This window comes from Pipistrellus kuhlii, unplaced genomic scaffold, assembly GCF_014108245.1.
Source record: "Pipistrellus kuhlii isolate mPipKuh1 unplaced genomic scaffold, mPipKuh1.p scaffold_m20_p_127, whole genome shotgun sequence".
NCBI lineage: Eukaryota > Metazoa > Chordata > Mammalia > Chiroptera > Vespertilionidae > Pipistrellus > Pipistrellus kuhlii.
This window is the reverse complement of record NW_023425435.1, coordinates 239,966-266,440: the sequence shown is the minus strand read 5'-3', so window position 1 is coordinate 266,440 and position 26,475 is coordinate 239,966. Positions and strand designations below refer to the sequence as shown.

Below are 26,475 nucleotides of genomic sequence, written 5' to 3'. Positions count from 1 at the left end.
TTCGGACCGCCCCTCATTTCGTCATTCCTGGCGAGGCATGCGCACTACTCGTTAGTCTGCCTGGTGGGGCATGCGCACTACTTGTCCTTCCAGGACTTTTTTCCCGCCCTTCACTGGCCTCCGGAGTGGGGTGGAAGCGCACGCCCCTCTCTCGGGGTACCTGCCAGGGGATGCGGGGACCATACGACGAGATGCAGATGTCCTGAAGGTCCTGAATCCTAAGAGGCAAAGGACGTCGCTGAGAGCTAGGAGGCGGGAATAAGTTGTCCGGCAGGGGTCAGGGGTGAAAGGTCATAGGGCTGCGAAGGGGCGGGGCGAGCCCCCGACAGATGGCGGCTGCGGTGGTTCATCCTCTTTGGCGGCGTCGGCGCTGAAGGGACGTGGGTCGGGAGCGTCCGGCGGTGGGCGTCAGCGGCTGCCACTCCCAACATGCACAGCCTGGCCACGGCTCCGGTGAGTGGCGGGGCGGCCGGCCCGGGCCCGGCGCCTCTCCCAGCCCGCGTCCCGGCCTCCTCCCGGCTCCCTGTGCCGAGCCCGGCGTCCGGCGCCTCCTGCCCCCGAGGCCCCGGGCCCTCCTCGCCGCCACTCGGCCGCGGCGGAGCCCGCCTCGCGTTCCTCGCCGGCCGGCCGGCCCTCGTGGCCTCCTGCGCGGCGTTTCGTGTCCTTCTCCTCCGGCCTCGGGGCCCGGGCCCGCCCGGGGCGCCGGCGTCGCGGCGGGACCGGCCACTCATTGCGCTGCGGCGGTTGGGGCGCCGGTTGGGGCGCCGTTGGGTGCGGGGCGCCGGGGGGACGGAGGGGATTCTGTGAGCGGTCTGACAGGGGCGGGCTCTCGGAGCTCATGGCCCAGGCACCTCGCAGCGGGAAAGGAAGGGCGTCTGACTCCAACGACGTGCTTTACCGGTGCACATCTCACACCCGGCTCCTGTTTGATTTACGGTTCTCTGCGCTTAGGGCCTTTCCCCACACACCTCACTTTATCAGGGTAGTGGTTTGTCTTTGTTTTACAAAAACGGGGCCTGCAAGTCACCTGTCTGAGTAATCCTGTGGCTTCCGATTCATTAAGATAAAATCCAGACCCCGTGCCACGGCACACAAAGCCCTTGTTTCCCACGTGTGCAGTCTCTTGGTTGTATGTCTCTGGCTCGGGAGGCCCCGGGACACCGGCCGCCGTGGCATGCCTTGTAGCGCGCTTTTCCACTCTCTGGTCTCTGTTCCTGGAATGCTCGCCCTCCTCCCATCCCTTAGGTCCACGCACACCATGTGGGCTTAGTGGCTCCTCTCCTCTCGGCTCTCTGCCTAAATCTCCCTAGAATTGGCCTACCCTTACTATTCTTTTTAAAGCAGTTTTTTAACCCTCAACTTTCCTTTATTCAAGTACCTCTACAGCATTGATTCCACTTTGTCATTTTTGTATTCATTCCCTTGTTTTGTCCATCTCCCTCTTGAGGACAGAGACAGGTAGAAACCGTGGGTCCTGTTTGCATGGTTACCCTTGTTCCTGGCATAAAGTAAGGCTCAGACACTTGCTGAATGAGGGAGGTGGTTACGGGGAGCACCCAGCCATGTTGGGGAAACGGGACCCTATGATTGGAGCACTCTGCTAAATGCCCATCCCGCTTTTTCTGTTTCACCAAGGTGAAGCGATTCAGGAGAGGGTGACATAAGGAAATTGCTTTATTAAACAAAATGACAAGTACCAAATAGAGAACAAACAAAAAAACCGCCTTAACTTTCAATATAAAAAGTGAGCTTAGTGTGATTGGGCTGTAGAATGCCATCATTTTCAGAGCCGGTGGCACCATGTGTCTGTTTGTAACCATTCAAAGTGGAGAGGTACCTTTTGTAGGTCTCAGTAGGTATTTGCAGTTTCCCAACTTTTTTTCTCTCCCATATTACATGTGTAATTTAGAAGAAGCAAATCAAGATGAGGCTGCTGCTGGGAGGGGAGGGGCAAGTAAGTAAGGGATCCTATAAGGTTGGCCTGGCTTGTCTGTCTGTCTCTCAAAGTCTGGTAGCGTCTTCTCCACACTTTGATACCACGCCGCTCTTTTTCCTGTGCCTGCCAAACTCTGTACCCATTCACTTCTATTTTCAGTTGCTCTCTAATGCTTCTTTTGAACAGCTTTAATGGAGTTTCATTACTTAGGTTCTGAATTAATGTTTTTCCAATTAAATTTACAATGCCTTACATTTATTTAAAATTTGAACTTCTGGGTACATTTTCACCTGCTATGGTGTTTGGACCACACAAAAGTGCTGACAAGTGCCTTTGTACCACTCATCCACTAGAGTATTTGGTTAGTCAGGGGGCGGCATAGAAAGTTGAGTAGCCTCTGTCCCCATTCTTTAAGCCTTCCATCAGATAAGCTGCTTATTATTCTGATTATTCTGCTGCTCTGGATAAAGGAACAGTAATGGTATTTGTCACTATCTACTATAATACACACAATAGTGCCTGCAATAATCTATAGCCACTTGAGAACATGCTTATTTTGTGACTAATGATGAAAATTTGCATTTGTGTTAACCTTTATCTTTTTTTAAATATATTTTTATTGATTTCAGAGGGAGGGGAGGGAGAGGGAGAGAAACATCAATGATGAGAGAGCGGCATTGATTGGCTGCTTCCTGGGGATTGAGCCTACAAACAGGGCATGTGCCCTTGACCGGAATTGAACCTGGGTCCCTTCAGTCTGCAGATCAATGCTCTATTAACTGAGCCAAATCAGCTAGGGCATCTCTTTTTAATATAACAGGTAAATCATCATTCAGATGGGGAGACATGACTATCATAGGAGATAAACAGGTTCTTAATCCTGCATTAATGACGGGTTGGGGTGCTATCTGTGAGTTCTTTGAAATTATGTGTAAATTTTGTGGAAAACAAATTATGTGCAAAACAATTTGCAGTTATGTTTTTTTCCTAAGGAAAAGATCCATAGATCTTATTGATGCGAGAAATGTTCATCTCTGTTTGTGGTAGTGTCCTATCATTCTTAATGTGTTTGTTAGGTAAGTCATAGATTATTTTGTTTATCTGCCGCTGGACAGTGTGTGCTACTAGACTGAGTTTCATATCAGTCACAGCCTCAGAAATATAATTAGTAACTTATGAATTGCAAGATTGGAGCAATGGAATTAGGAATCTGTAGAGGTGATCTTTAAGTAGAGAATGGGAAGAGGAGGAATCTGCCCACCATCATTTACTCATAGTCTCACCAGTTGTAAAATGAGGGTAATAACCACATGGTTGTGATTACTAAGTGAAACTATGCTTTTTAAAAAGTACAACACAATTCCCTCTCTTCCCTCATCCCCCTCTTCCACTTCCCACTGTTAAGACATCAGTTTTCAGATTTAAAAAATTTTGTGAGAGGTATGCCTAATGATCTTTGGGAAAAGAAAGATATATTTTGGGTTTTACTATCAAGATCAAAGAATGAAACTAGACTACAATTTTACACCATTCACAAAAAGTAACTCAAAGTGGGTTAAGGATTTGAATGTAAGACCTGAATAAAATACATAGAAGAAAACATAGGCATTAAGCTTCTGGACATCCGTTTTTTGTGAATTTGACTAGAAAGGCAAGGGAAGCAAAACAAAAACTAAAAAGCCAAGGCAACCAACTGAATAGAGAAGATACTATTTGCAAATGATATTTAAGATAAGGGGTTAATATCCAAAATATATAAAGAACTCATACAACTCAACAAGAGAAACAACTGACTTAAAAAATGGTTAGATGGCCGAAACTGGTTTGGCTCAGTGGATAGAGTGTTGGTCTGCGGACTGAAAGATCCCAGGTTCAATTCTGGTCCAGGGCATGTACATTGGTTGCGGGCACATCCCCGGTGGGGGGTGTGCAGGAGGCAGCTGGTCAATGATTCTCTCTCGTTGATGTTTTTAGCTTTCTATTCCTCTCTCTTCCTCTGTGTGAAAAATCAATAAAATATATATTTTTTTAAAAAAAAAGAAAGAAGGAAAAAAAATGGTTAGAAGTCCCTAGCCATTTTGGCTCAGTGGATAGAGTGTCAGCCCATAGACTGAAGGTTCCCGGGTTCAGTTCCAGTCAAGGACACTTACCTTGATTGCACGTTCCCAGCCCTGGTCCGGGTACATGCAGGAGGCAACCAATTGATGTGTCTCTCTTACATCGATGTGTCTCTGTCTCTTCCTCTCCCTTCTACTCTTCTCTGAAAATCAGTGGAAAAATAGCCTCATAAATAAATACAAACAGGTAAATAAACTGAATAAACAGTGTTCGAGGAAGCTATACAGAGGGCCAGCAGACATATGAAAAGATGTTCAAAATCATTGTTAGGGAAATGTAAATCAAAACCACAATGAGTTATCACATCAGAATACTACTATTTTTTTTATTTATTTTTTTTTTTTGGTTAATCCTCACCTGAAGATATTTTTCCATTGATTTGTAGAGAGAGTGGTAGAGAGGAGGGAGAGACAAAGAGAAACATCAATGGTTGCCTCCGCACACCCCTAGACCGGTGCCAGGGATTGAGGCTGCAACTGAAGTACAATGAACCCAGGACCCTTCAGTCCAAGGGTCGATGGGCTATGTCTGTGGTCAACAAACTGCGGCTCTTTGGCCCCTTGAGTGTGGCTCTTCCATAAAATACCATGGCCTGGGTGAGTCTATTTTGAAGAAGTGGTGTTAGAAGAAGTTTAAGTTTAAAAAATTTGGCTCTCAAAAAGAAATTTCAGCCGAAACTGGTTTGGCTCAGTGGATAAAGCATTGGTCTGCAGACTGGAAGGTCCTAGGTTCGATTCCAGTCAAGGGCATGTATATTGGTTGCGGGCACATCCCTAGTAGGGGATGTGCAAGAGGCAGCTGGTCAATGTTTCTAGCTCTCTATCCCTCTCCTTTCCTCTCTGCAAAAAATCAATAAAATATATTTTTTAAAAGAAAAGAAATTTCAATCGTTTTACTGTTGATATTTGGCTCTATTGGCTAATGAGTTTGCCAACCACTGGTCTATGTCAAATGATTTCACTGACTGCCATTAAAATGAAGGTTATTAAGTTCCTTGTAATCTCAACAAGTAGAGAATTTCTCTTAATATCAATGACACTGTTCATGGTGTTTTCAGATTCTGCTGAAATAATAGCAATAACTCTTTAATTTTAGTTTGAGATTTTTATGTATTCCATATATATTTTCTAGGAAATAAACAGGAAATTTTTTTTAGAAAGTCATTGTTAGATCAGACCTAATCTTTCAGGCAGATGAGAAGCAGCATTACCAAAGCTGTTAAGAGTCTATTGCCAGACCATCTGGGTTCAAATCTTGGCTTGCCACTTAAGTTTTAAGTAAGTGCTCCTTAGTTTTCTCATCTATAAAATGCAGATGGTGATAATACATATTTATTTAGGACAGTGCCTGTCAGAATAAGCACTATATATATTAGCTCCCTTTATATTTTAAGAAATGATTATATTCATCCCATAACAAATAAGTTGTGGGATTTAAACTAATGCTTCCTATTAAACTGGGGGCAAAATTCAATAGGGATGATGAAAAAGAGGGCCGCTACCCCACATATTTCCTGGTATCAAACTGCTTTCACTGCCTTTCCATTGCTAGAATGGTCTACAAAATCCACAGCTCCAAGTTAATGCCTCAGAAGGCCACATTGCCACCCATGGGACATCCCTAGCTCTCTTAGTACCAAATTCTCAGGGAGGCTGCAGCTCCCACAAATAGTTTCAAAAGTTGGGGTTTTGCTGGTAGTGGGTGGTCATAGCCCTAGGGACCCAAGCAGATAGATACAAGGCATTGGACTCTCAGGTGCCAGCACCATTCATCTAATTGTGGAGTCAGGTCCGCTCTGACTATATAATCAAAGAGTAATATGCAAATTGACCATCATTCCAACACAAGATGGCTGCCCCCATGTGGACACAAGATGGCCAGCAGGGGAGGGCAGTTGGGGGGGACCAAGCCTCCAGGGGAGGGAAGTTGGGGGGGAACCAGGCTTGCAGGGGAAGGCAGTTGGTAAGGAACCAGGCCTGCAGGGGAGGGAAGTTAGGGGGTGATCAGGCTGGCAGGTGGAAGCAGTTAGGGGCAGTTAGGAAGGAAGGCAGGCGAGCTGTTGGCAGGTGGAAGCAGTTAGGGGCAGTTAGGAAGGCAGGCAGGCGAGCTGTTGGGAGCCAGCAGTCCTGAATTGTAAGAGGGATATTCAACTGCTTGTTTAGGCCCGATCCTGCACGAATATCGTGCACTGGGCCTCTAATAAATTAATATGTGGGAATGGGGCATGGTGTTCAGAAGCAATGGTATGCTAATGGGCGTTGTTCACCTAGGGTGCCCTAGGGTAGAATGAAGTATAGGAGTGCTGGGTACCAGTCACAGGCTGGCTTTTGTTGGGATAATGGAGTTTATTGACAGTAATGTCTGGGTGACAGGATTTTGGGGAGAGTTGACCAGAATGAGCAATGACTAATCAGGGCAGATACTATATTGCTAGAGCAGCATCTATGAAGCCCCCTTGACTTACTGGATTGTGGATCATTCAAGAGACTGGCAGGAAACCCAAAGCTAAAATTTTAGCCCTTGTTTCCACTGAGCTTTTAAGGTGATGTAATACTCTAATCATATCCTATCTTCTGATCGGAATTGCATTTCCAAGAATAACTTTTTATTTCTGCCTTTAGTAGAATAGAAAAGACAAGTGCTTGGACAATTGTTTTTGCTGTGGAGAGGGGAGAAACTACCCTATTCTTTCTATTAAATACATCATATTGTTACTATAGGAGCCTGTGTTTCCCTGAGGAGTATCACTGCTGGGAGTCAAGAACAACTTTTAACAGATTACTCTAGGCAACAATTTTCTGCTGGTGTGCCACAGAAACTTTAAAACATGCAATACCTGCCGAAGCCGGTTTGGCTCAGTGGATAGAGTGTCGGTCTGCGGACTGAGGGGTCCCAGGTTCAATTCCAGTTGGGGGCATGTATATTGGTTGTGTGTGGGGAACTGTTTCTCTGTTTTCCACCACCTGCTTGCTTGGAAAACGACAAGTTCCTGAGTGGAGGAGCTGGGGATTAAGAAATTAAAGAAAAAAGAGACCAAGAGGCAGAAATAGATTCAAGCTGGGATCCGGGTGGGCGGCTGTCACTCTGATGGAGGTACAGTCTACCTACCACCCACCACATAAAACACAGCGCATATATTGATTTCAAGAGTGGGGTTTAAGGTCAAAGAAGTTTTGGGTGTGCCCAGGTCCTATTTATTCCCTCACTCCTGGGATTTAGCATATCAAGACCTGGTTAAGTCAAGGTCCTATTCGTTCCTCATTCCAAGCATATGGATAAAGATAAGAAATCTGTACTGATAACAGTTTCCAGGGGGACGGCCCTGCCCGTCTCCTCGGACTCAGCTGACATTAATTTAAGGTCATCCATGTGCATTCCCAAAGGGCACTCTCCCGGTGGGAGATGTGCAGCTGAAATGTAAGAATGTATGCTTATGTTAATTGAAGCATATATTAGGCCGTTCTACACTCTTTTTTTGTTGTTTTGGTTTTTTATTTAGTATCAGCAGATACAGAGATACAGTGTCTCTTTTTTAAACATTAAAAATATATATATTTTATTGATTTTTTACAGAGAGTAAGAGAGAGGGAGAGTCAGAAACATCAGTAAGAGAAACATTGATCAGCTGCCTGATCATCATACATTCTTACATATTTACATGTTTCTAAAAGGACACATAAGAAACTGTTAATAGTAGTTACCTCTAAGTTTGGTATCTATATGGGAGACTTACTTTTCATTGTATACAATAAAACCTTTTGCATAAACTTTTATCGTGTACTTATAATAATTTTTTGTTTTTATGGATTTTTTTTTTAAGAGAGAGGAAGGAAGAGGGATATAGATAGAAACATTGATGACAGATAAAAACACCATCGATCAGCAACCAAGGTACATGCCCTTGACCGGAATCCAACCTGGGACCTTTCAGTTCACAGGCTGATGCTCTACCACTGAGCCAAACCGGTCTCGGCCGAACCTGAGACTCTTGAGTCCTCAGGCTTATGCTCTATCCACTGAGCCAAACCGGTTAGGTCTACAGTGTGTCTTTTTTTTAAAAGACATAGTATTCTATATAAAGATGTACCCATACATTTAACCAGTTCCTTAGGATAGATACTTGTTATTTTAAGTCTTCTGCTTTTAAAACAGTGCAACAGTAAATATGTATGTCTTCAGTACGGCCCAACTATCTATATGGGATAAATCCCTAAACATGTAATTATTAAAGTGTGTGTGCAATTTAGATTTTACAAATTCAGTTCGTTTATATCAAGTATGAATATTTAGGAAAGCTCCCTGGGTGTTTATGAAAAGTATTTTCACTCTAAAGCACTATTGTAGAGTAAGATTTGATTTGATTCTAATGAAACTCACTTGTTTACTTTCTTGTTTTCATTTGAAGCCTGTGCCTACTGCACTGGCTCAAGTGGATAGAGAAAAAATCTATCAGTGGATCAATGAGCTGTCCAGTCCTGAGACCAGGGAAAATGCTTTGCTGGAGCTAAGTAAGAAGCGAGAATCTGTTCCTGACCTTGCACCCATGCTGTGGCATTCGTTTGGTACTATTGCAGCACTTTTACAGGTGGGTATATATCCATGAGCTGTAACTCTCTCACTTTGCCCAAATGATTTTGAAGACATTAGTAGGATGAGTCTCTAAATGTTGGCATTTGCAAGAATCTTGTAGAAAAGTCTAAGGTACTTGTTAAAATGCAGATTTTTGGACACTACCCAAGATATTTGATTTATTTAGTCTAAGGTTAAAATCTGTATTTCTAATAAGCACCTCCCCTGCTCTCGGGTGATTCTGATGCAGGTGGTCTAACAACTACACTGTGAGAAACACAGCTTTAGGAGTACTACAGGACAGTTCTCCATAAAAGTGGTGAAAAGGTGGAAAGTCAGGTATAAAGACTGCAAGGTATATGCTGGGAAAAGAAAATATTAAAGATATGACAGTTCTGCCCTAACTGGTTTGGCTCAATGGATAGAGCGTCAGCCTGCAGACTCAAGGGTCCCAGGTTCGATTCCGGTCAAGGGCATGTACCATGGTTGTGGGCACATCCCCAGTGGGGAGTATGCAGGAGGCAGCTGATCGATGTTTCTCTCTCATTGGTGTTTCTAACTATCCCTCTCCCTCTCTGTAAAAAAATCAATAAAATATTAATAAAGAAAAAGATATGACAGTTGTAAGATTAAAGGTAGGTACACTTGTACATTAAAGATTAAATAATTGAAATTTATTTCTGACCAAAATGGTCATTGGTAGGGAACAAACTGATATGCTATAGTCTAGGAATGATTGTCCTTTAAAGTATTTTTTTTTTTTTAAATAAATTTTTATTGTTCATATTATTACAAATGTTCCTTTCCCCCCCTTCTCACCCCACCCTCTGCCCTTTCCCCACCCCCCATTGTCCTCATCCATAGGTGCACAGTTTATGTTCAGTCTCTTCCCACATCCCCCTCTCCCCTTTTCCCCAAGAATAAACAGTTCACTCCCCTTCCATACCTCTGATTCTATTATATTCAACAGTTAATATTGTTCCTCAGATTTTTTTTTTTTTTTTTTAGTTTCCTTGGTTTTTAGATTCACTTGTGGATAGTTACGTATTTGTTGTTTATAATTTTTATCTTTATTTACTTTCTCTTCTGAAAGAACCCCCTTCAGCAATTCATATAATTCTGGTTTGGTGGTGATGAACTCCTTTAGCTTTTTTTTTATTTGTGGAGCTCTTTATCTGACCTTCGAATCTGAGTGATAGCTTTGCTGGATAGATTATCTTTGGCTGTAGATTCTTGCTATTCATCACCTTGAATATTTCTTGCCATTCCCGTCTGGCCTGCATGGTTTCTGTTGAGAAATCAGCTGACAATCGTATAGGTGCTCCTTTATAGGTAACTACCTTCTTTGCTCTTGCTTCTTTTAATATTCTCTCTTTGTCTTTTGCTCTTGGAATCTTAATTATGATTTGTCTTGGTGTGGTCCTCTTTGGATTCCTTTTGTTTGGAGTTCTGTGCGCTTCCTGGACTTGTAAGTCTAATTCTTTCACCAGGTGGGGAAAGTTTTCTGTCACTATTTCTTTCAGTATGTTTTCGATATCTTGCTCTCTCTCATCTTCTGGGACCCCCATAATTCTGATGTTGGTTCGCTTGAAGTTGTCCCAGAGGTTTCTTACATTATCTTCAACTTTCTGGATTCTCTTGCCTTCTTGCTTCTGCAGAGGAGTGTCTTCTGGCTCTTTATGTTCCAAATCTTTGACTTGATTCTTGTGACCTTCCATTCTGTTTTTAGGACTCCATAAAATATTTTTTATTTCAGACAATGTATTCTTTATTTCTTGTTGATCCCTTATTATTTCTAGTTGATCCCTTTTCATATCCTCATAGGTCTTGTTTATTTTATCGGCCTTTTCTAGGAGATTCTTGAACAACCTTATAAGTGTGGTTTTGAACTCTATATCCAGTCACTTTTTGTCCTCCATTTCTTTCGTTTGTGATCTATTTGGTTTTAGGCATTTTCGCAGGCAGCTTTCCTGATGGGGCGGGGTTTAAGGGTGGAGCCTACAGCCTTGGCTTCCGTCAGCCCTGCCCTATGCGACTCCTGAGACTCAGGGTCCTTCAGTACTTGTTGCAAGCGCCTCTGAGAGAAAGGTGCCCTCGATTTTCGCCTGCTGCCAAACTGTCTATGCTCTCCCCCAATGAGTCCGGTACTGGGGTTCAGTTCAGTAGGTAGTGGGATTGGAGGTGGCGTTCAGAGCAGTCTGGAGCCCCTGTCTCCTTCCCGTCAGGGCAATCCTGCGGCACAGCCGGCCGGCCCTTCTCTGCGAGCAGTGTGCTTGCCTCCAGGATCTCCTTTTGCCGCTTCCCCGGAGTCCCGCCTTACAGCCCGGCTCCCTATGGATGAGCCTGGGTCCCCGGGGTCTGGCCTAGAATTGGGGTTCAGAGCAGTTGGAGCTGGGCCTAGCACAGTCGGAGCTTTTCTCTCCTTCCCGCTTGGGACTGCCAGCCAGGCACTCGGCCTCCCTCCTCTCTGGCTCTGTCCTCTCCGTGCGCGCCGCGTGTCTCTGTACCTTGGGCTTTTACAGCTCCTCCGCGCTTCCTTCTGGTTTTCTCCTTGCTTCTCGTTGTAGAATTTCCAGTCAGTCGACTTTCCTGTAGTTCTGGGTAATGTCCATTTTATATTTTAGCTGTATTTTGTTGAAATTGTTGTGTGCGGCTGCGGCTAGTTGCCTACCCGAGCAGCCATCTTGGATTCTCTTCTGTCCTTTAAAGTATTGTATGAAATACCTAATATATATATATTAAGTTTTCAGATCTGTTAAGTCAGTTCACATTCTATCCCTATTGCATGTAGCCAAGAATTTAATCTTTACTTATTGGGATATTTTTTATGTAAAAGTTACAATTAAAATAAATGAAATTTATTCAATAAATCAATCATCACCTTTTGAGAGAGAGAGAGAGTACATATATTCACTGCATATACCCATGTTCTTATCTTCCTCTTTTTGCAATTACTATCTGACTAAACTCAAGCTCCTTTATAAGTCACTGTGGTTGATTTACTAACATTTTCTGGCCAGCTACCTCATCACTGTAACTTAAAGCAGGCAGGGTGTTGACAAAAAAAAAGGATTATAAATGTAAGAACTCCACACAAGTGAAAGCTTCCACAGATGCAGGATATAAAGAAAGTGTCGGTGACCACAGTTGCCTCCATAGCTGTCTTCCTAGAGACATGTAGAAATATCCCAGATTGTCTCAGCCAAGTACATTTCTGATGAAAGAATACAAGTGTATTTAACTTATTTGCGTTAATATCATGGGAATTAAATTTTATAACAAATACGTTGTTCATCTGGTGGTTTCCATTTTTTTTAGGAAATCGTAAATATTTATCCATCTATCAACCCACCCACCTTAACAGCACACCAATCTAACAGAGTTTGCAATGCTCTGGCATTACTGCAATGTGTGGCATCACACCCAGAAACCAGGTAAATATTTTGAATGAATATGTTTGGAAAGGTTTGTAATGAATGTTATCTTTAACTTTTTCTGAATGATGACAAGGAGGGGCATGCAGTAAAATGCATGTATGTGGGCATGGATAGTCACGATTCACATTTACTTTTTTATTTTACCCTGAAGAATTTCTGGTCTCTTATTCACTAAAGTTTAGTATGATGACAGTTAAAGTATTGTTTAACATGTTCTCTTATAATTAACTTTTTTTAACCTTTTTTAGTGTGGTAAAATATACATAACATAAAATTTACCATTTTAACCACTTTTAAGGGTATAATTCATTAGTATTAAATATACTTATAATGTTCAACCATCACTACCATCCATCTCCATAATTCTTCATCTTTTAAATCTAAAACTATAGCCTGGCTGGTGTGGCTCAGCTCTTTGAGGGTTGACCCATGCATCAATAAGTCACTGGTTCGATTCCCAGTAGGGGGCATGCAGGAGGCAGCCAATTGATGATTCTCTCTCATCATTGATGTTTTTATCTCCCTCTCCCTCTCTGAAATCAATAAAATAAATTAAAATTTTTAGAGTTTTGGTGTTAGTTCTCCTACAAGGTTTAACTATAAATAATATAAAGTTATAGATTGATTCCATATTAGTTTCCTGACATAAGTTGCAAATTAAAATGTTTTTAGAGTAGTGTATCTGGAATTTAATAAAAAGAGAAGAATATATTTGTCTGACTATACCGATAAATATTGTTATTCAGCCATAACTTAGGTGAGAAAAGGCTTCTAGGAGAATCTCTTGGACATTTGATAGCATTTTATGATCTAATTTTTTTAAATCTGCATATTTTTAAATATTTGGTGCTGATAAGCGGAAAAATCATGTACTCTCTTAACCATTGGCCTAGACTAGGGTTTTTAAATCTTGACATTGATGTTTTGAGCTGGATAAGTGTCTGTGGTGGGAGGGGAGCGGGCTGTCCTGTATATTGTAGGATGTTCAGCATCCCTGGCCTCTGTCTACTGGATGCCAACAGCACCACCTCAGTTGTGACAACCAAAATTATCTTCAGCCGAAACCGGTTTGGCTCAGTGGTAGAGCGTCGGCCTGCGGACTGAAAGGTCCCAGGTTCGATTCCGGTCAAGGGCATGTACCGTGGTTGCGGGCATATCCCCAGTAGGGGGTGTGCAAGAGGCAGCTGATCGATGACTCTCATCAATGTTTCTAACTCTCTCTATCCCTCTCTCTTCCTCACTGTAAAAAAAAAAAATCAATAAAATATATATTTAAATATATATATATATCTTCAGACATTGCCACATGTCCCCCATTGAGAACCACTTACGAAAGATCAATAACAGTCTTTGCTAAAGATTCCTTGCTCAGTCAATGTTAAAGACTTTACAGAATTAGCCATCTGGAAATTTGAATGTTTAGAATCCTTAGAAATTAATTCTGGGCTCTGAATGGTTCTTTTATTTCTTCCAGGTCAGCATTTCTTGCAGCACACATTCCACTTTTTTTGTACCCCTTTTTGCACACTGTCAGCAAAACACGTCCCTTCGAATACCTCCGGCTAACCAGTCTGGGAGTTATTGGTGAGTCTGCAAGGGTTGTTGTGCAAGTGTGAAGTCCTGGTTTATAATAGTGGTCTTAACTTGAGTGCTTTGTCTGATGTTTTTTAGTTCACTAATTGTTTTTGTCTTTGAGATTTAGAATGTTTTTACTAATGAGTATCTACCATGATGGCTCTTCTCAAGTACCATTCTGGGTATTGTTAATAAGGCCCAACATTTTGGATTAAATTCAGTGTATATGTAGAAACATTTGCTGGAATTGGGAGAGTAAAAAACAAGAGCTTCAGTCAACAAATAAAAAGTATAATTCTAGGAATAAGAATTTGAGTTTGTTGTTTTGTTTTGCCTTTCTTTCTCACTTCTAACCTGTTTTCTCTTAACTCAAAGGGTTTACCTTCTATTTCACCTAGTTAAATTTTTGCATAAGTTAATGCTTGAGTTAATGCTTCCATATGCATTTACTATGGGAAACGTATCTAAAATACATTTTACTCAAGAAAATAGTATATCTCCTATCTATACTAATAAAAGGGTAATATGCTAATTAAACCAGACAAAACCATGATGGCAGGACCAAGGCAGAAGCAGATAGAGATGATCTGGCCAGGAGGGGAGGGCAGTTGGGGGCAAGAAGGCTGGTGGGGGAGGGGGGGCAGTTGGAGGTGAGCAGGTTGGCAGTAAGAGTGGTTAGGGGCTATCAGGCAGGTGAGCGGTTAGGAGCCAGCGGGTCCCAAATTGCAAGAGGGATGTCCCAGATTGGAGAGGATGCAGGCTGGGCTGAGGAACACCTCCCCTGTCCCCATCCAAGAATTTCATGCACTGGGCCACTAGTAAAATATTGCAGATCTCGGCCTCCTGGCTAGTAAAGAGCTACTTTTGGATTTGTGAAATGTAAACACACTCAAGATGGTTTCTTTCTCAATTACCCTTTCTGTTTTTAGTGTCTTCTAATAGTTTTTGCTTACATACCAATCAAACTACAAGGACATTGATTATTCAAATTTTGTTTTATTCGGTTATTTTTATGTTCAACCTGTGTTCACATGCCTATGGTTATAAACCATGATTCAGGAAGTATAATTGAAAAGTTTGGTATTTCTAAGACATTTCTGGGACATTTTATTATGCTTTTAAGGCGTTACTATTACTTCATATACTCCAGATGCATGTTATTGTTTTTTACATCTTCTACGTGGCACTCTAATTAGCAGCTTTTTTCCAATATGTTCTTTTCCGCTTTAAGCTATATAAATTGCTATATAAATTTTCATGTAGGATTTAAGATAACATTATTTTAGCCAAAAGAAAACATTTCTATTTTAAATCTGATTTAAATCATCCTACTTCTATTGTGTGTGTTTTACTGTTGATGTTGGATGTATATTTATAAGATGGTAAGATAAATATATCACAGTGGAGGGTGAATAAAATACTTGGACAATATTAAGCCAATTGTTCACAGTTGTATATCTTTTCTGAAACTCATTTTCTCCAAGTCAATTGAAGGTAAACATTTGGACCTAAATTTTTTGCTTACACAATTAAACTTTGATTTAATAGACTAATTTGAGTGAGGTGGTATCCGTTAAAGCTGAAAGTTAATTATATCATAAACTAGGTTTGCCAGATGCATATGTCAAATGGTTGACAAATAGTTTACCTATTTTTACTCACGTAGACATGTTCACGTAATTAAAATTAAGTATATATGAGAAGTTTAATTTTATAATAAATATTTCTAGATGTATAACAGTAATTTTAAATTTATACTGAATTAGTCTAGTAAATGTGTGTATTCACCAGTCACTGCAAGTAAACAAATGCACACAGCTGGAGCACACATCGGAATATCCTCCACATGAGTTAAAACTGCTGCAGAAAGTCATGCCACACAATAAAGAACCAATTATCAAGCATGATTTTGTATGATCACATACTAGTCATCCATTGAACATTGTTTACATGGGGTAACTCTTAATTTAAATATGTAGACTGTAATTGTAGATGTAGTATTTATGTCGGCGAAATTACTGTAGTGCTTTTTCTAACATATGGCTTATTCCCTGAAATTTGTCAAAAATAACAGTGAATTGCCCAGCTGATGTCGATCAGTGGTTAAATGTTGACCTATGAACCAGGAGGTCACAGTTTTATTCTGGTCAGGGCTCAATCCCCAGTAGGGGTCATACAGGAGGTAGCCGATCAATGATTTCCTCTTATTACTGATGTTTCTATCTTTCTCTCCCTTCCTCTCTGAAATCAATAAAAACAAAAAGTAAATAAATAACAGTATGTAGTTACAGCATCGGCCTGCCTTCTCAAGGATCTTGGGCTTGATTCTTGGTCAAGGGCATGTACCTGGGTTTCAGGTTTGCTTCCCACCCCCTGTCATTGTGTACACGGGAAGCAACCAGTCTCTCTCACATCGATGTTTCTCACTCTCTCCTTCCTTCCCTCTTTCCCTCCTCCCCTCCCCATCTTTCTCCCCTTTCTCACTCCTTTCCTTCCACTCTCTCTCTGAAAAAGCAATGGGAAAATATCCTCTAGTGAAGATTAACAACAACAACAAAATTACAGTGAACTAACAACAAAAAATAACCTGTTAATTTAATTATAAGCAAATTTTGGTTAAAAGCATTAACATCCTATTAATTATAAAATGCTTTTAACCAAAATTTGCTTATAATTAAATTATAAATTAATTTACCAAATGCTTTTAACCAAAATTCACATATGACATACGTCCCGGAAATTTTGTCCATTAAATCCCAAATTCATTAAGTTGAGGTCTGCAAAATCAAGGTTTTACTGTAATGTAGTTCAAGAGTCATCAAGCAAGTTTGAATATAAATGAAACGATACATAAAAGAAATTAGGGCAGAAACCGGTTTGGCTCAGTGGTAGAGCGTCAGTCTGCAGAATGAAAGGTCCCAGGTTTGATTCCAGTCAGGGGCATGTACGTTGGTTGCGGGCACATCCCTGGTAGGGGGTGTGCAAGAGGCACATCCCCGGTAGGCACCTGGTTGATGTTTCTCTCTCATCGACGTTTATAGCTCTCTCTCTCTCTCCTTTCCTCTCTGTAAGAAATCAATAAAATATTTTTTTTTAATTAGAAAACACTTGAAACTGAATAAAAATTAAAACACATCAAAATTTGTACAATGCAACTAAAGCAGGGCTTAGAAAGAAATTTGTAGCACTAAATTCTTCTACTAGAAAAGCAGAGAGGTCTTTAGTTAAATATCTTAAGCAATCACTTTAAGAAACAAGAAAAAGGCCGAAACCGGTTTGACTCAGTGGATAGAGCGTCAGCCTGCGGACTAAAGGGTCCCGGGTTCCATTCCAATCAAGGGCATGTACCTTTGTTGCGCGCACATCCCCAGTAGGGGGCGTGCAAGAGGCAGCTGATCGATGACTCTCATCGATGTTTCTACAATAACTCTATCCCTCTCCCTTCCTCTCTGTAAAAAAATCAATATAATACATTTAAAAAAAAGGAACAAGAGCTCTAACTGGTTTGGCTCAGTGGATAGAGCACTGGCCTGCCAACTGAAAGATCCCAGGTTCGATTCTGGTCAAGGACATGTACCTTGGTTGCAGGCACATCCCCAATAGATGTGCAGGAGGCAGCTGATCAATGTTTCTCTCTCATCGATGTTTCTAATTATTTCACTCTCTTCCTCTCTGTAAAAAAAATCAATAAAATATATATTTTTTAAAAGAAAAAGGAGGAAGAAAAGATTTTCTTTTTATCAACCTTGACTTCTTTTCTGAGATGCAAAATGCAAAAGGCAAAAAGTGGAACTCCACAACTAAGTTGGGTTGGAGGAAAGGCTTGAAATTTCAACCGGTAGAAGCTAAAGAGGAGCATCATGCTGATGGTGAACCAAGTAAACAAAACTCAGTTGTCTCATTGAGTTCTGCTTCCCTTTATGCAGAATGGAGACAACACCACTGAACTGTGTCAGCCACCTGGTCAGTGGTGTTCGTTTAGGGACCAGCAGAACAATAGTATTTTAGAAATCATTTGTTTCAACTCTTACTTTTAGATAAAGAAGCAGGCCTACAACGGGAAGGTATCTTTATCAAACTTAACTATTATGGAACCAGGATTAGAATGTAGGTTTATGTGTGTTTCTTGTTTGGATATCTAAATGTTTGTGCTCTTTGAGTAAAGAGGGGAATTAATAATCGGGAAGTAATGTTTATTTATGTGCATTGTGAAGTAGGATTCAGACTGAAACAATTTTTTTGCTATCTGGGAATGTGCTTTAATACTGATGTAGAATTCTCTTAACTAAAACAAATGAAGAATAGATGGTATATTATCATATGATTGTCTACCAAGAGTGATAAAAATAATGATTTAGATGGCTACAGTACTGCTAACTGTGATGGACCAAACTTGGTTCCTGATCTTTTAGAGTTGACTGATAGCAGTCACTCTGCTTCTCTTCCTCCCTCCCACCCTTTTTTTAAAAAACATGGGGACAGCTGATGTTCTGACATATAAACCACAGTTTGTGTTCTTTGTTATTTAAGTTCCACAAGGAGCGTGGATGAACAGTAAGAAAGTTCATTTTAATTGGAAGCCCTAACAACTGAGATACTTTGTCCATATTTTCTTAGGAGCTCTGGTGAAAACGGACGAGCAGGAAGTGATCAATTTTTTATTGACAACGGAAATTATCCCTTTGTGTTTGCGCATTATGGAATCTGGAAGTGAACTTTCTAAAACAGTATGTGCTTTTAACTTAATGGATTCTACATTGTTGGCTTGAGCTACTTCTTTATGGTGTATAGGATAACTATTCTGGAAAGCTATTTGGAAGTATCCACTATAAACGTAAGCCTATTCCATGATCCAGCAGTCCCACTCTCAGGAATACACACAAAAGAAATAAACTCTCATGCACATCAACACAAGAATGTTTATAGCAGTTTTACTTATAAAGGATAAATTGTATTATACTCACAAAATAAACAGTGTAGTAATTAGCCTTGGCCCTTTGTACACTTGACACATACTGTATATGTTTATAATACTTTGCTATTGCTGCCATAACAAATTGCAACACTCGTGGTGGCTTAAAATATTAATAGCACAAACTTACTCTGTTATGGGTCTGGAAGCCGGAATTGTGAATCCGTTTCACCAGTGAAAGTCAGGGAGTCAGTAGGGCAGTGTTCTTTCCGGAGGCTCTAAGGGAGAGTCCCTTTCCTTACGTTTCCATTTTCAAGAACTATATGCCTTCACTCCTGCACCCCTCCTCCATCTTCAAAGCCAGCAGTACAGATGTTAAAATCTCTGCTGCTGTCCCACTGCCTTTGCCCTGTGGTGACTCTCCCTCCACCTCCCTCTTGTAACAGCACTTGTGATGCTCTGGCCGGGGTGGCTTGGTTGGGTGTCATCCCATGAACTGAAAGGTTTCCAGTTTGATTCCTGGTCAGGGCACAACACAGTGCCCCAGTTGCAGGTTCAGTCTCTGCTTAGGGATAAGCAGGAGGCAGCTGATCTATTGGTTATGCTCACAGTGGATCTCTTTCTCTCCCCCTCTCCCTTTAAAAAAAAAAAAAACACCAAAAACAAACAAACAAAAAACACTTGTGATTACATTTAGGATATACCCTGATAATCCAGGATGAGTAATCTCCCTCACCCTCCTCCAAGATCCTAAAATCATATTTATCAGGTTCCTTTTGCCATATTATGTAGCATTTGCAGAGTTTGCTGATTAGGACCTGGATATCTTTGGGAGCCATTATTAGCTAACCACAATGTAATATCCAAGTAAAATAAACTAATTCCCACAATTGATTCTGATGAGCAGGCAAAGAAGAGAATCATTGGAATAACTGACTTAAACTAGTATTTTTTAAATTCCTTCTATGTAAAAATCTCAGTTCTGCAACTTAATAGCTTTGTCACTTGGGACCATAACCTGGCAAGTTATTGATTATCAGTTATACCTGATATGTAGTGGGTATTTAGTAAAAGAAAGGTTCTACTTTTTACGAATCTGATAATTATCCAGAATCTCTTCTTTTGTATATGTAAAATGAGAATGACAATGGTCCCTACCTCAGGTAGGTTGTGAAAATAAAATAAAGCATGTTTTATATCTTTAGGAAAAATTCTGACAGACAATAAGTATTCAATATTGTAATAGTTTTTTTTTACTTTTTACTATGTATATCTCGTCAAGTAAGATATATGTAACACAAGGGTCTCTAATTCATGGTTATTTCTAGGAGATTGAATAGACTGTTGGAAGACAAATCTGAGTAATGTTTTGGATTCTTTAATTTTGTTTTACTCCAGGTTGCCACATTCATCCTTCAGAAGATCCTCTTAGATGACACCGGTTTAGCTTATATATGTCAGACATATGAGCGTTTCTCCCATGTTGCCATGATCTTGGTGAGTTTCTTTATCCACCCTCTTTGCAATTACTTCTGACTACACAGCTTAGTCCCTTTGCAATTGACACTGAGCAACTTCAGTATTCCAACTAGAAATAACCCTGGAACCTAGTATAATCATTCTTGCAATATCTCATCAGTTGATTATTTTGTGTTTTGTGGTTTTTTTCCTACCCACTCCATTTTGGGGAGAAACAGGGTAAGATGGTCCTGCAGTTATCAAAAGAACCTTCTGCCCGTCTGCTGAAGCACGTAGTAAGATGTTACCTTCGACTCTCAGATAACCCCAGGTAAACATTTACAGAATTTATAGGACTTTAGGAAAATAATCGGGTGAATGGTTGCTTCATCTCATGGCATAGTTTCTATATCTTTACAGGAGGGAAGGGGTATAACTATATTTAGTTTATCTGAGACAGAACTTGATTAATTCCTTTTAAAATCTGAAGTGCTAAATTTTAAAAATCCATCAGAATTTTATTTCCCCATTATAACTTTGTTCCCTACTCTAAAATTCCAGAGTTCAGATAATTCCCTGGGAACTTTAGTACATATTACTTCTGTGATTTGAGCTTTCTGTTGCTACTCTAGGTGGTCAAAAAGTTAATATTTTCACATATCTTAAGAAAGGAGCAGGGCTAAAAGGCTCGTGATGTATTTCATTTCTCTTCATGATTCCTGTAAAGTTCTAATCTTTCTGCCAGAAATCATATATTGTAGGTATAATGCATTTTAGAAATATTTGACCTTGTGCTTTATAAATCCATAATTCATGCTGAAAGCCACTTGCTCAGGTTCTGATAAACCACATAATGGGGTGATTTCTGTGTTCCGAGGAATGGGAATTACTTGATTTAATGTGAACTCTTGCCTCTGAGGTTATTCAAGCCCTAACTACTTATTTGACCATTTTGTCCTGTTCCTTAGTGGTTTCTATTTTCACCAAAGCGACTATGTTCATTTAAAATTGTACAGAGTCGTAACTTCGCTTAAAATAAAAACTGCCTTATACAGGGGTGGGCAAAAATAGGTTTACAGTTGTGAATATGCAGAATAGCTTATTGTTTGTATTGTTATTTATTTGTATTATTAGTCTTATTATTGTTATTATTTTGTATCCTGAGTTATGATTTATCTTTTAGGTAATGATGTCTAGTAATTTAACCTACTTTTGCCCACCTCTGTAGTTCAACCTTTTGAGGTTTTCAAATTTGACTTTCTGCTGGTCAACTTAAAAAAAAAAAAAAAAAAAGCACATAAAAGTTCATCTGATAATTTTGCTACCATAGTTTTGTTTTTATTGCTCATCTCTTATTAAGGGTTTTAACTATAAAACTGAAGCAATTTTTGGAAAGAAATTTATATTGATTTAGAATTAAAGTTTATTGAAATACTATTAATCTGGTCATATTCTTTGTTAGCATATTGATTTTGGAAATGTTTCATTTATTATAACCCATATATTTCTGATATGAACATATTGGCAATATTTACTGTAATCAGAAAGCAGTTTGAATTGAAGTAAACTATTATACCATTTCATTCCATTTTCCTTTATCATGAAATTCTCTATCATGAATTTCATTGTGAAAATCTGCAGGCTACGGATTCTGGAATGTCTGAGCCTATACCTCATATAAGCTTTAGAGAATGTTAATGACTTCTTATAGTAACTTGACAGAGCCATAGATTCCAGAATTCTGTATAGTTATGTCTAAGTAAGGGGCTCCTCCCTGTCCCTCAAATGTGGGTTTATTTGTTGGTCTCCCTGGCTGGTTTGTTTGTTTCTGATGCAGGGCACGTGAAGCACTCAGGCAGTGCCTCCCTGACCAGCTGAAGGACACAACCTTCGCCCAGGTGCTAAAAGATGACACCACCACCAAGCGCTGGCTTGCACAGCTGGTGAAGAACCTGCAAGAAGGCCAGGTCACCGACCCCCGGGGTATCCCCCTGCCCCCTCAGTAATTCTCTCCTGTCCCCTCCCTCTGCTCCCACAAGTTGGGAAGGGAGAGGGAACCTTCGAAGAAAACAGCTCAGGTTTTATTGCCTCAATGCGGACTGCGCTGGAGAAAGAAGGCGAGGTACTCCAGCTGAGGTGTATGAGCTGCCGTCTCAGGCTGTCTGGCAACATGGGCTTCCTCTGCTACTCCCAGAAAAATGGGCTCCTGACGGCAGCCTGCCACCACAGCCCCAGGAGAGAGTCAGCACCAGCAAATGCTGTATTTACAGCATGCCCAAGACCTCCCCACCTCTCCCCAGCCGCTGGCAGGGAGAGGAGACATGGTGATAGCAGCGGCACTCTAGGCATGGTGAGCGCCTGGGACCAAGCCATGTGGTGTGTGTGTGTTTTTCATTTTGCCTTTCTGGAAGACTCAAGATGTGTCTCTTCATTCTCTCTCTCTCAGTATTTGTTTACTTTGGTATCTGTTAGTTCCTTTAAATCTCAGAGAGAGGGGTGTGTTTAGTGGACACAAGCTGTGATATTCAGCAAACTTTGTCAGTTGGCAGTGTTTACAATCTGTTAGCTGCATAAGCTCAATAAAACATTGGTCTGGGCATAACATCCCTTCCAGCAGGCCACTAGCTTCACGAACTGTTGGGAAGAATGGAGGCAGGAGAAAGGGATAATGCCAACGGACAGCAGGAGCCCAACTACCTATTTCCCTTCCCTTCCCAGTCTTCTCCCCTCAGTTCTGGATGCCACCAGGACCTTACCCTCATTTTTGGCTTCAGCTGCTAACTTTTCCAAATCTCATTTTCCTCCAGTTAAACTTAAAACAGATGTCTTAATTCATCAGGCTGACCTGGAAAGAAGCAGTGGTTCTCACCTATTCAAGTCCTTAAAGATCTTTTCTGGAAGACTTTTTTAAAGGGAGGTGCCTGGAATTAAGATGATAGGCTACTTGATCCCGTTTGTTTTAGTGTGAATTTCTGCAGCTCCATCTGTCTTCGTGATGGTACCTGAAGCAGTATTAGCCAAATTGAGTTCATTTTTCTCAGTTGATTCAGTCTTTTCTTTCTTTTTTACACATTCCCTTTTGATCTCTGGAAATTCAGGGTTGCCACTAAAATTTTTTTCACTATTCATATTGTGTTAGAGCACCCCCTTCCTTCTCTGGAGCCTTAGGTGACTCCACTCACAATCCAGTGTAAACTGCCTTGCTTTGTCCCAATCCTTCCTTCTACCAACACCTGCTCGCTCTCTCTCTCTCATCCGCATCTCTATTGAAAGATGGGATTGTTAATCCAACTCTAGAGAGAGACCAAGTATATTCTGTTCACATCTCACACAATCGAAGGTGTGTGAACAAGCGCAGCCCAGAAAGGGCGAGCCCAGAGAAGGCTGCGGAGGCAGTTTGCCAACACAAGGGCTCTTTCAGGCTGCCTTTCACGAGGGAGCCAGCCTCGTTAGTCGGCTTCTGTCTCTTAGAGCCAAGAAAGTAGTAATTAATAAGCCTCGGTGTAGGAAGAGTAGGAAGAGCACTTATTCCCCTGCCTTCCAAACTGAAGAGGAGGACCAAACTAGTTCAGTGATCTCAGGCCTGAAGAGAAGAGGTCTGGGGGGAACAGAGAAGAAGAATGGACTGGATAAACATCTTGACTCCCTTCAGCCCATAGGTTGTATCTGGAGAATCCAGCTAGGGTAACCCTAATTTTTGCCAACCATCTTCCTGCTGAGCCAAAGTGTTCTTGTCCCCCTCCACTGGGAAACAGCTGAGGCTCAGGCCCTTGCTCCCTGAGAAATTATTTCTTCATCTTTCGGTGCATTGGCCCTATTACTGTGCCAATAGTGTCTTAATTCTTGTTCCATCTATTCTCAGCTGTCCTCAGACCCCATATAGGAGTTGCAGGGGGAGTGGAAATGGGTATTATTCCTTGTAGTTGATTCTGATGTGTGTATAAAGAAGCCCCTCCCCTCATTCTGTGTTTTTCATCCCTTGCATTTCTTCAACAGGATTGAAATAAAACATGTTTCTGTTTTTATAAAAATATTTTTTCTTTAAACTGGACATTTTATTTTGTCAGTATAGAGATATCTAGGCACTTTAGATAGATGATCCTTGTCACCCCTGCCTACCCTCTGTCTACTTTAACAAACATTGACCTGCCAAGAAAGTAATGATAGTTCCTTTGTGGATAAGTCATTTGGGAGAGGCTAGCTGATGTATAAAAGCTGTTTGGGAGAGAGATGTTGTGCCCTTTATCTGATAAAGTATCTCTTTACTGGGACAGAACCTTATTCCTGGCTGCAGTGGCCAGAACTTAATACTGGTATGGGAGAGACTTCTATAAGTAAAGAGGTAACACTTGAAAGATTTTATCATCAACTCTAATACCAATTTTCTTCTGGGATTCAGGACTTAGAACTCATCTCCAGAGTTGTTTCCATGCCTGGTCATGTCTCAGTGGGAATAGAGAGCCTCAGTGCAGAACTGCACTGGAGGAAGAAGCCAACCTCTGCTTCCAGCTTTCCCCCCTCCTGGTTTTAGAGGCCCTGTGACTGTTTCCGAGGTACAACAGGGCGGGAGAGACATTGGTAACCTTCAGAGTATGCCTTCTTACTATCCATATTTACGATTTCCTGCTACTCAGTGGCTGGGAAAGAAGAAATATACAAAATTATTGCTATCAAAAACCTAAGAAAAACAAGTTGAATAGGAAAACAATGAAATGAGATTTCTGGGTATTATAGATTAATTTTAAAAATATTTTAATATATTTATTTCAAAAGCAAATATAGCATAAGTTGAACAACACAAGAAACCTAGTTTAATTGACAAATAGAATGCTATCCTCCAAACCAGTATACATACTGTTTTTAATTAGATTGGAAGTATTTTACCTAAATTGATCAAAATTAGACCATCAAGCATATCTCAACATTTTTTTTAATAGAATGTTATCAGAACTGAACACATGCGATTAAGCTAGGAAAAAAGAAAACTGGAAAATCCCTAACTGTTTAAGAATGGGTAGTACAAAATAAGTAGAGAAAGATAAATATATGGTTTCACTTGTATGTACAATTTAATGAGCAAAATAAACTAGAAACAGATTCAGATACAGAGAACAGACTGACAATTGTCAAGGGTGGGGGTTTGGGGCCTAGATGAAAAGGTGAAGGGGATTAAGCAGTACAAATTGGTAGTTACAGAATAGCCACAGAGATATAGATTACATAGGGAACAGAGTAAATAAGCTAAAGAGGTGTGGGGCCAGGTGGGTACTTGAAACAGCAGGGGACCACTCTACGTGATTTTCTAATCACTTTGCTATACATTTGAAACTAGCATAGAATATATTGTGCTAGTTTCAAATCCATATATATATGGCCAGGGTCCTAACATCCAAAATGACGCGGGCTCTACCAAACGCCAGGCTGCACGCTCAGCAGGCGAGCAGGCTGAACTGATCTCTACGGGTGAGAGAGAGAGAGGGCTCATCAGCAGTGGTTGCTGGTGAGGCCTTTCCCAGAGGTCAGCAGTTCAGCTCGCTTACCAGCAGCCTAAAGCTGCTGCTGATCAGCCCCGCCTCTATGATCAGGCCTGAAGATAGGCCCAGAGATGCTGACTAGCATAGAAACTGACCAATCAGAACTAAATCTGGGTGAATTGTAACCAATGGCTGTCTAGGAGGCAGAGCTTTTGATGCTGAATGACAAAAAAAAAAAAAAATCAGAACTAAAGCTGGGTGAACTATAAGGAACCAATGGCAGCCTAGGAGGTGGGAGCTTTTGACACTGATTGGCATAGAAACTGGCCAATCAGAACCTGCTCTGGGTGAACTGCAAAGGCAGAACCTAAGGTGGGGGCTGAGAAGGGGTTTTAAGGATAACAGCTATTTGGTGTAAGGTGTATGAAAGTGACTGAATTTTTTAATGACCGGTTTGACAGTAGAGTGCCATGGTCAGCAAACTGTGGCTCTCGAGCCACATGCAGCTCTTTGACCCCTTGAGTGTGGCTCTTCCACAAAATACCTCAGCCTGGGCGAGTCTATTTTGAAGAAGTGGTGTTATTGATAGAATAAGTTTAAGTTTAAAATTTTTGGCTCTCAAAAGAAGTTTCAATTGTACTGTTGATATTTGGCTCTGTTGACTAATGAGTTTGCTGACCACTGATATAATGCATATGGTTGGCTTTCAGTCCAGACACAGGGATTACGTGTTTTTGTCAAGAGCATCTCCTACTGAAAAAGAAACCACCCCCCTCATTTAAGCAATCCTATCCTATATAATTTATACTAATAATAGGATAATATGCTAATTAGCCCGGGCCAACCGGCCATCTCCCAGATATCTGACTTCCTTCTGGACAAAGCCATGGTGGTGGGGGCCAAGGCAGGCAGTTAGGGGCAATCAGGCCGGTAGGGGAGGGCAGTTGGGGGTGATCAGGCAGAAAGAAAAGTTAGGAGCAATCAGCCAGGGGGATA

General features: G+C 41.0%; 1 protein-coding gene across 3 annotated transcripts; it reads left to right on the top strand.

Moving 5' to 3' along the window:
- The first annotated feature begins 65 nt into the window (after positions 1–65).
- CNOT9 (CCR4-NOT transcription complex subunit 9) lies at positions 66–24,490 on the top strand. 3 transcript variants are annotated; one of them, XR_004987315.2, is made up of 9 exons: positions 67–453; positions 8,460–8,639; positions 11,942–12,057; positions 13,535–13,644; positions 18,253–18,362; positions 19,946–20,044; positions 20,245–20,336; positions 21,843–22,094; positions 24,451–24,490. XR_004987315.2 is itself a non-coding variant. In XM_036434583.2 (8 exons), the coding sequence occupies exons 1-8, from the start codon at positions 430–432 to the stop codon at positions 21,190–21,192; spliced, it is 735 nt and encodes a 244-aa protein (XP_036290476.1). In that variant the 5' UTR covers positions 66–429; the 3' UTR covers positions 21,193–21,711. The 3 variants fall into 3 exon arrangements, 2 of the variants coding, with proteins under 2 accessions (XP_036290476.1, XP_036290475.1); XM_036434583.2 differs by lacking the exons at positions 21,843–22,094; positions 24,451–24,490 and adding an exon at positions 21,189–21,711 and having other exon boundaries at positions 66–453; XM_036434582.2 differs by having other exon boundaries at positions 21,843–24,490.
- The last annotated feature ends 1,985 nt before the right edge of the window (positions 24,491–26,475 follow it).

Bases quoted from the DNA above. Each gene is read 5' to 3' on its own strand.
- CNOT9 (XM_036434582.2), top strand. From the start codon at position 430: ATGCACAGCCTGGCCACGGCTCCG. The intron at 18,363-19,945 runs GTATGTGCTTTT...GTTTTACTCCAG, and splicing joins GAAGTGAACTTTCTAAAACA to GTTGCCACATTCATCCTTCA. The intron at 20,045-20,244 runs GTGAGTTTCTTT...GGGGAGAAACAG, and splicing joins CCCATGTTGCCATGATCTTG to GGTAAGATGGTCCTGCAGTT.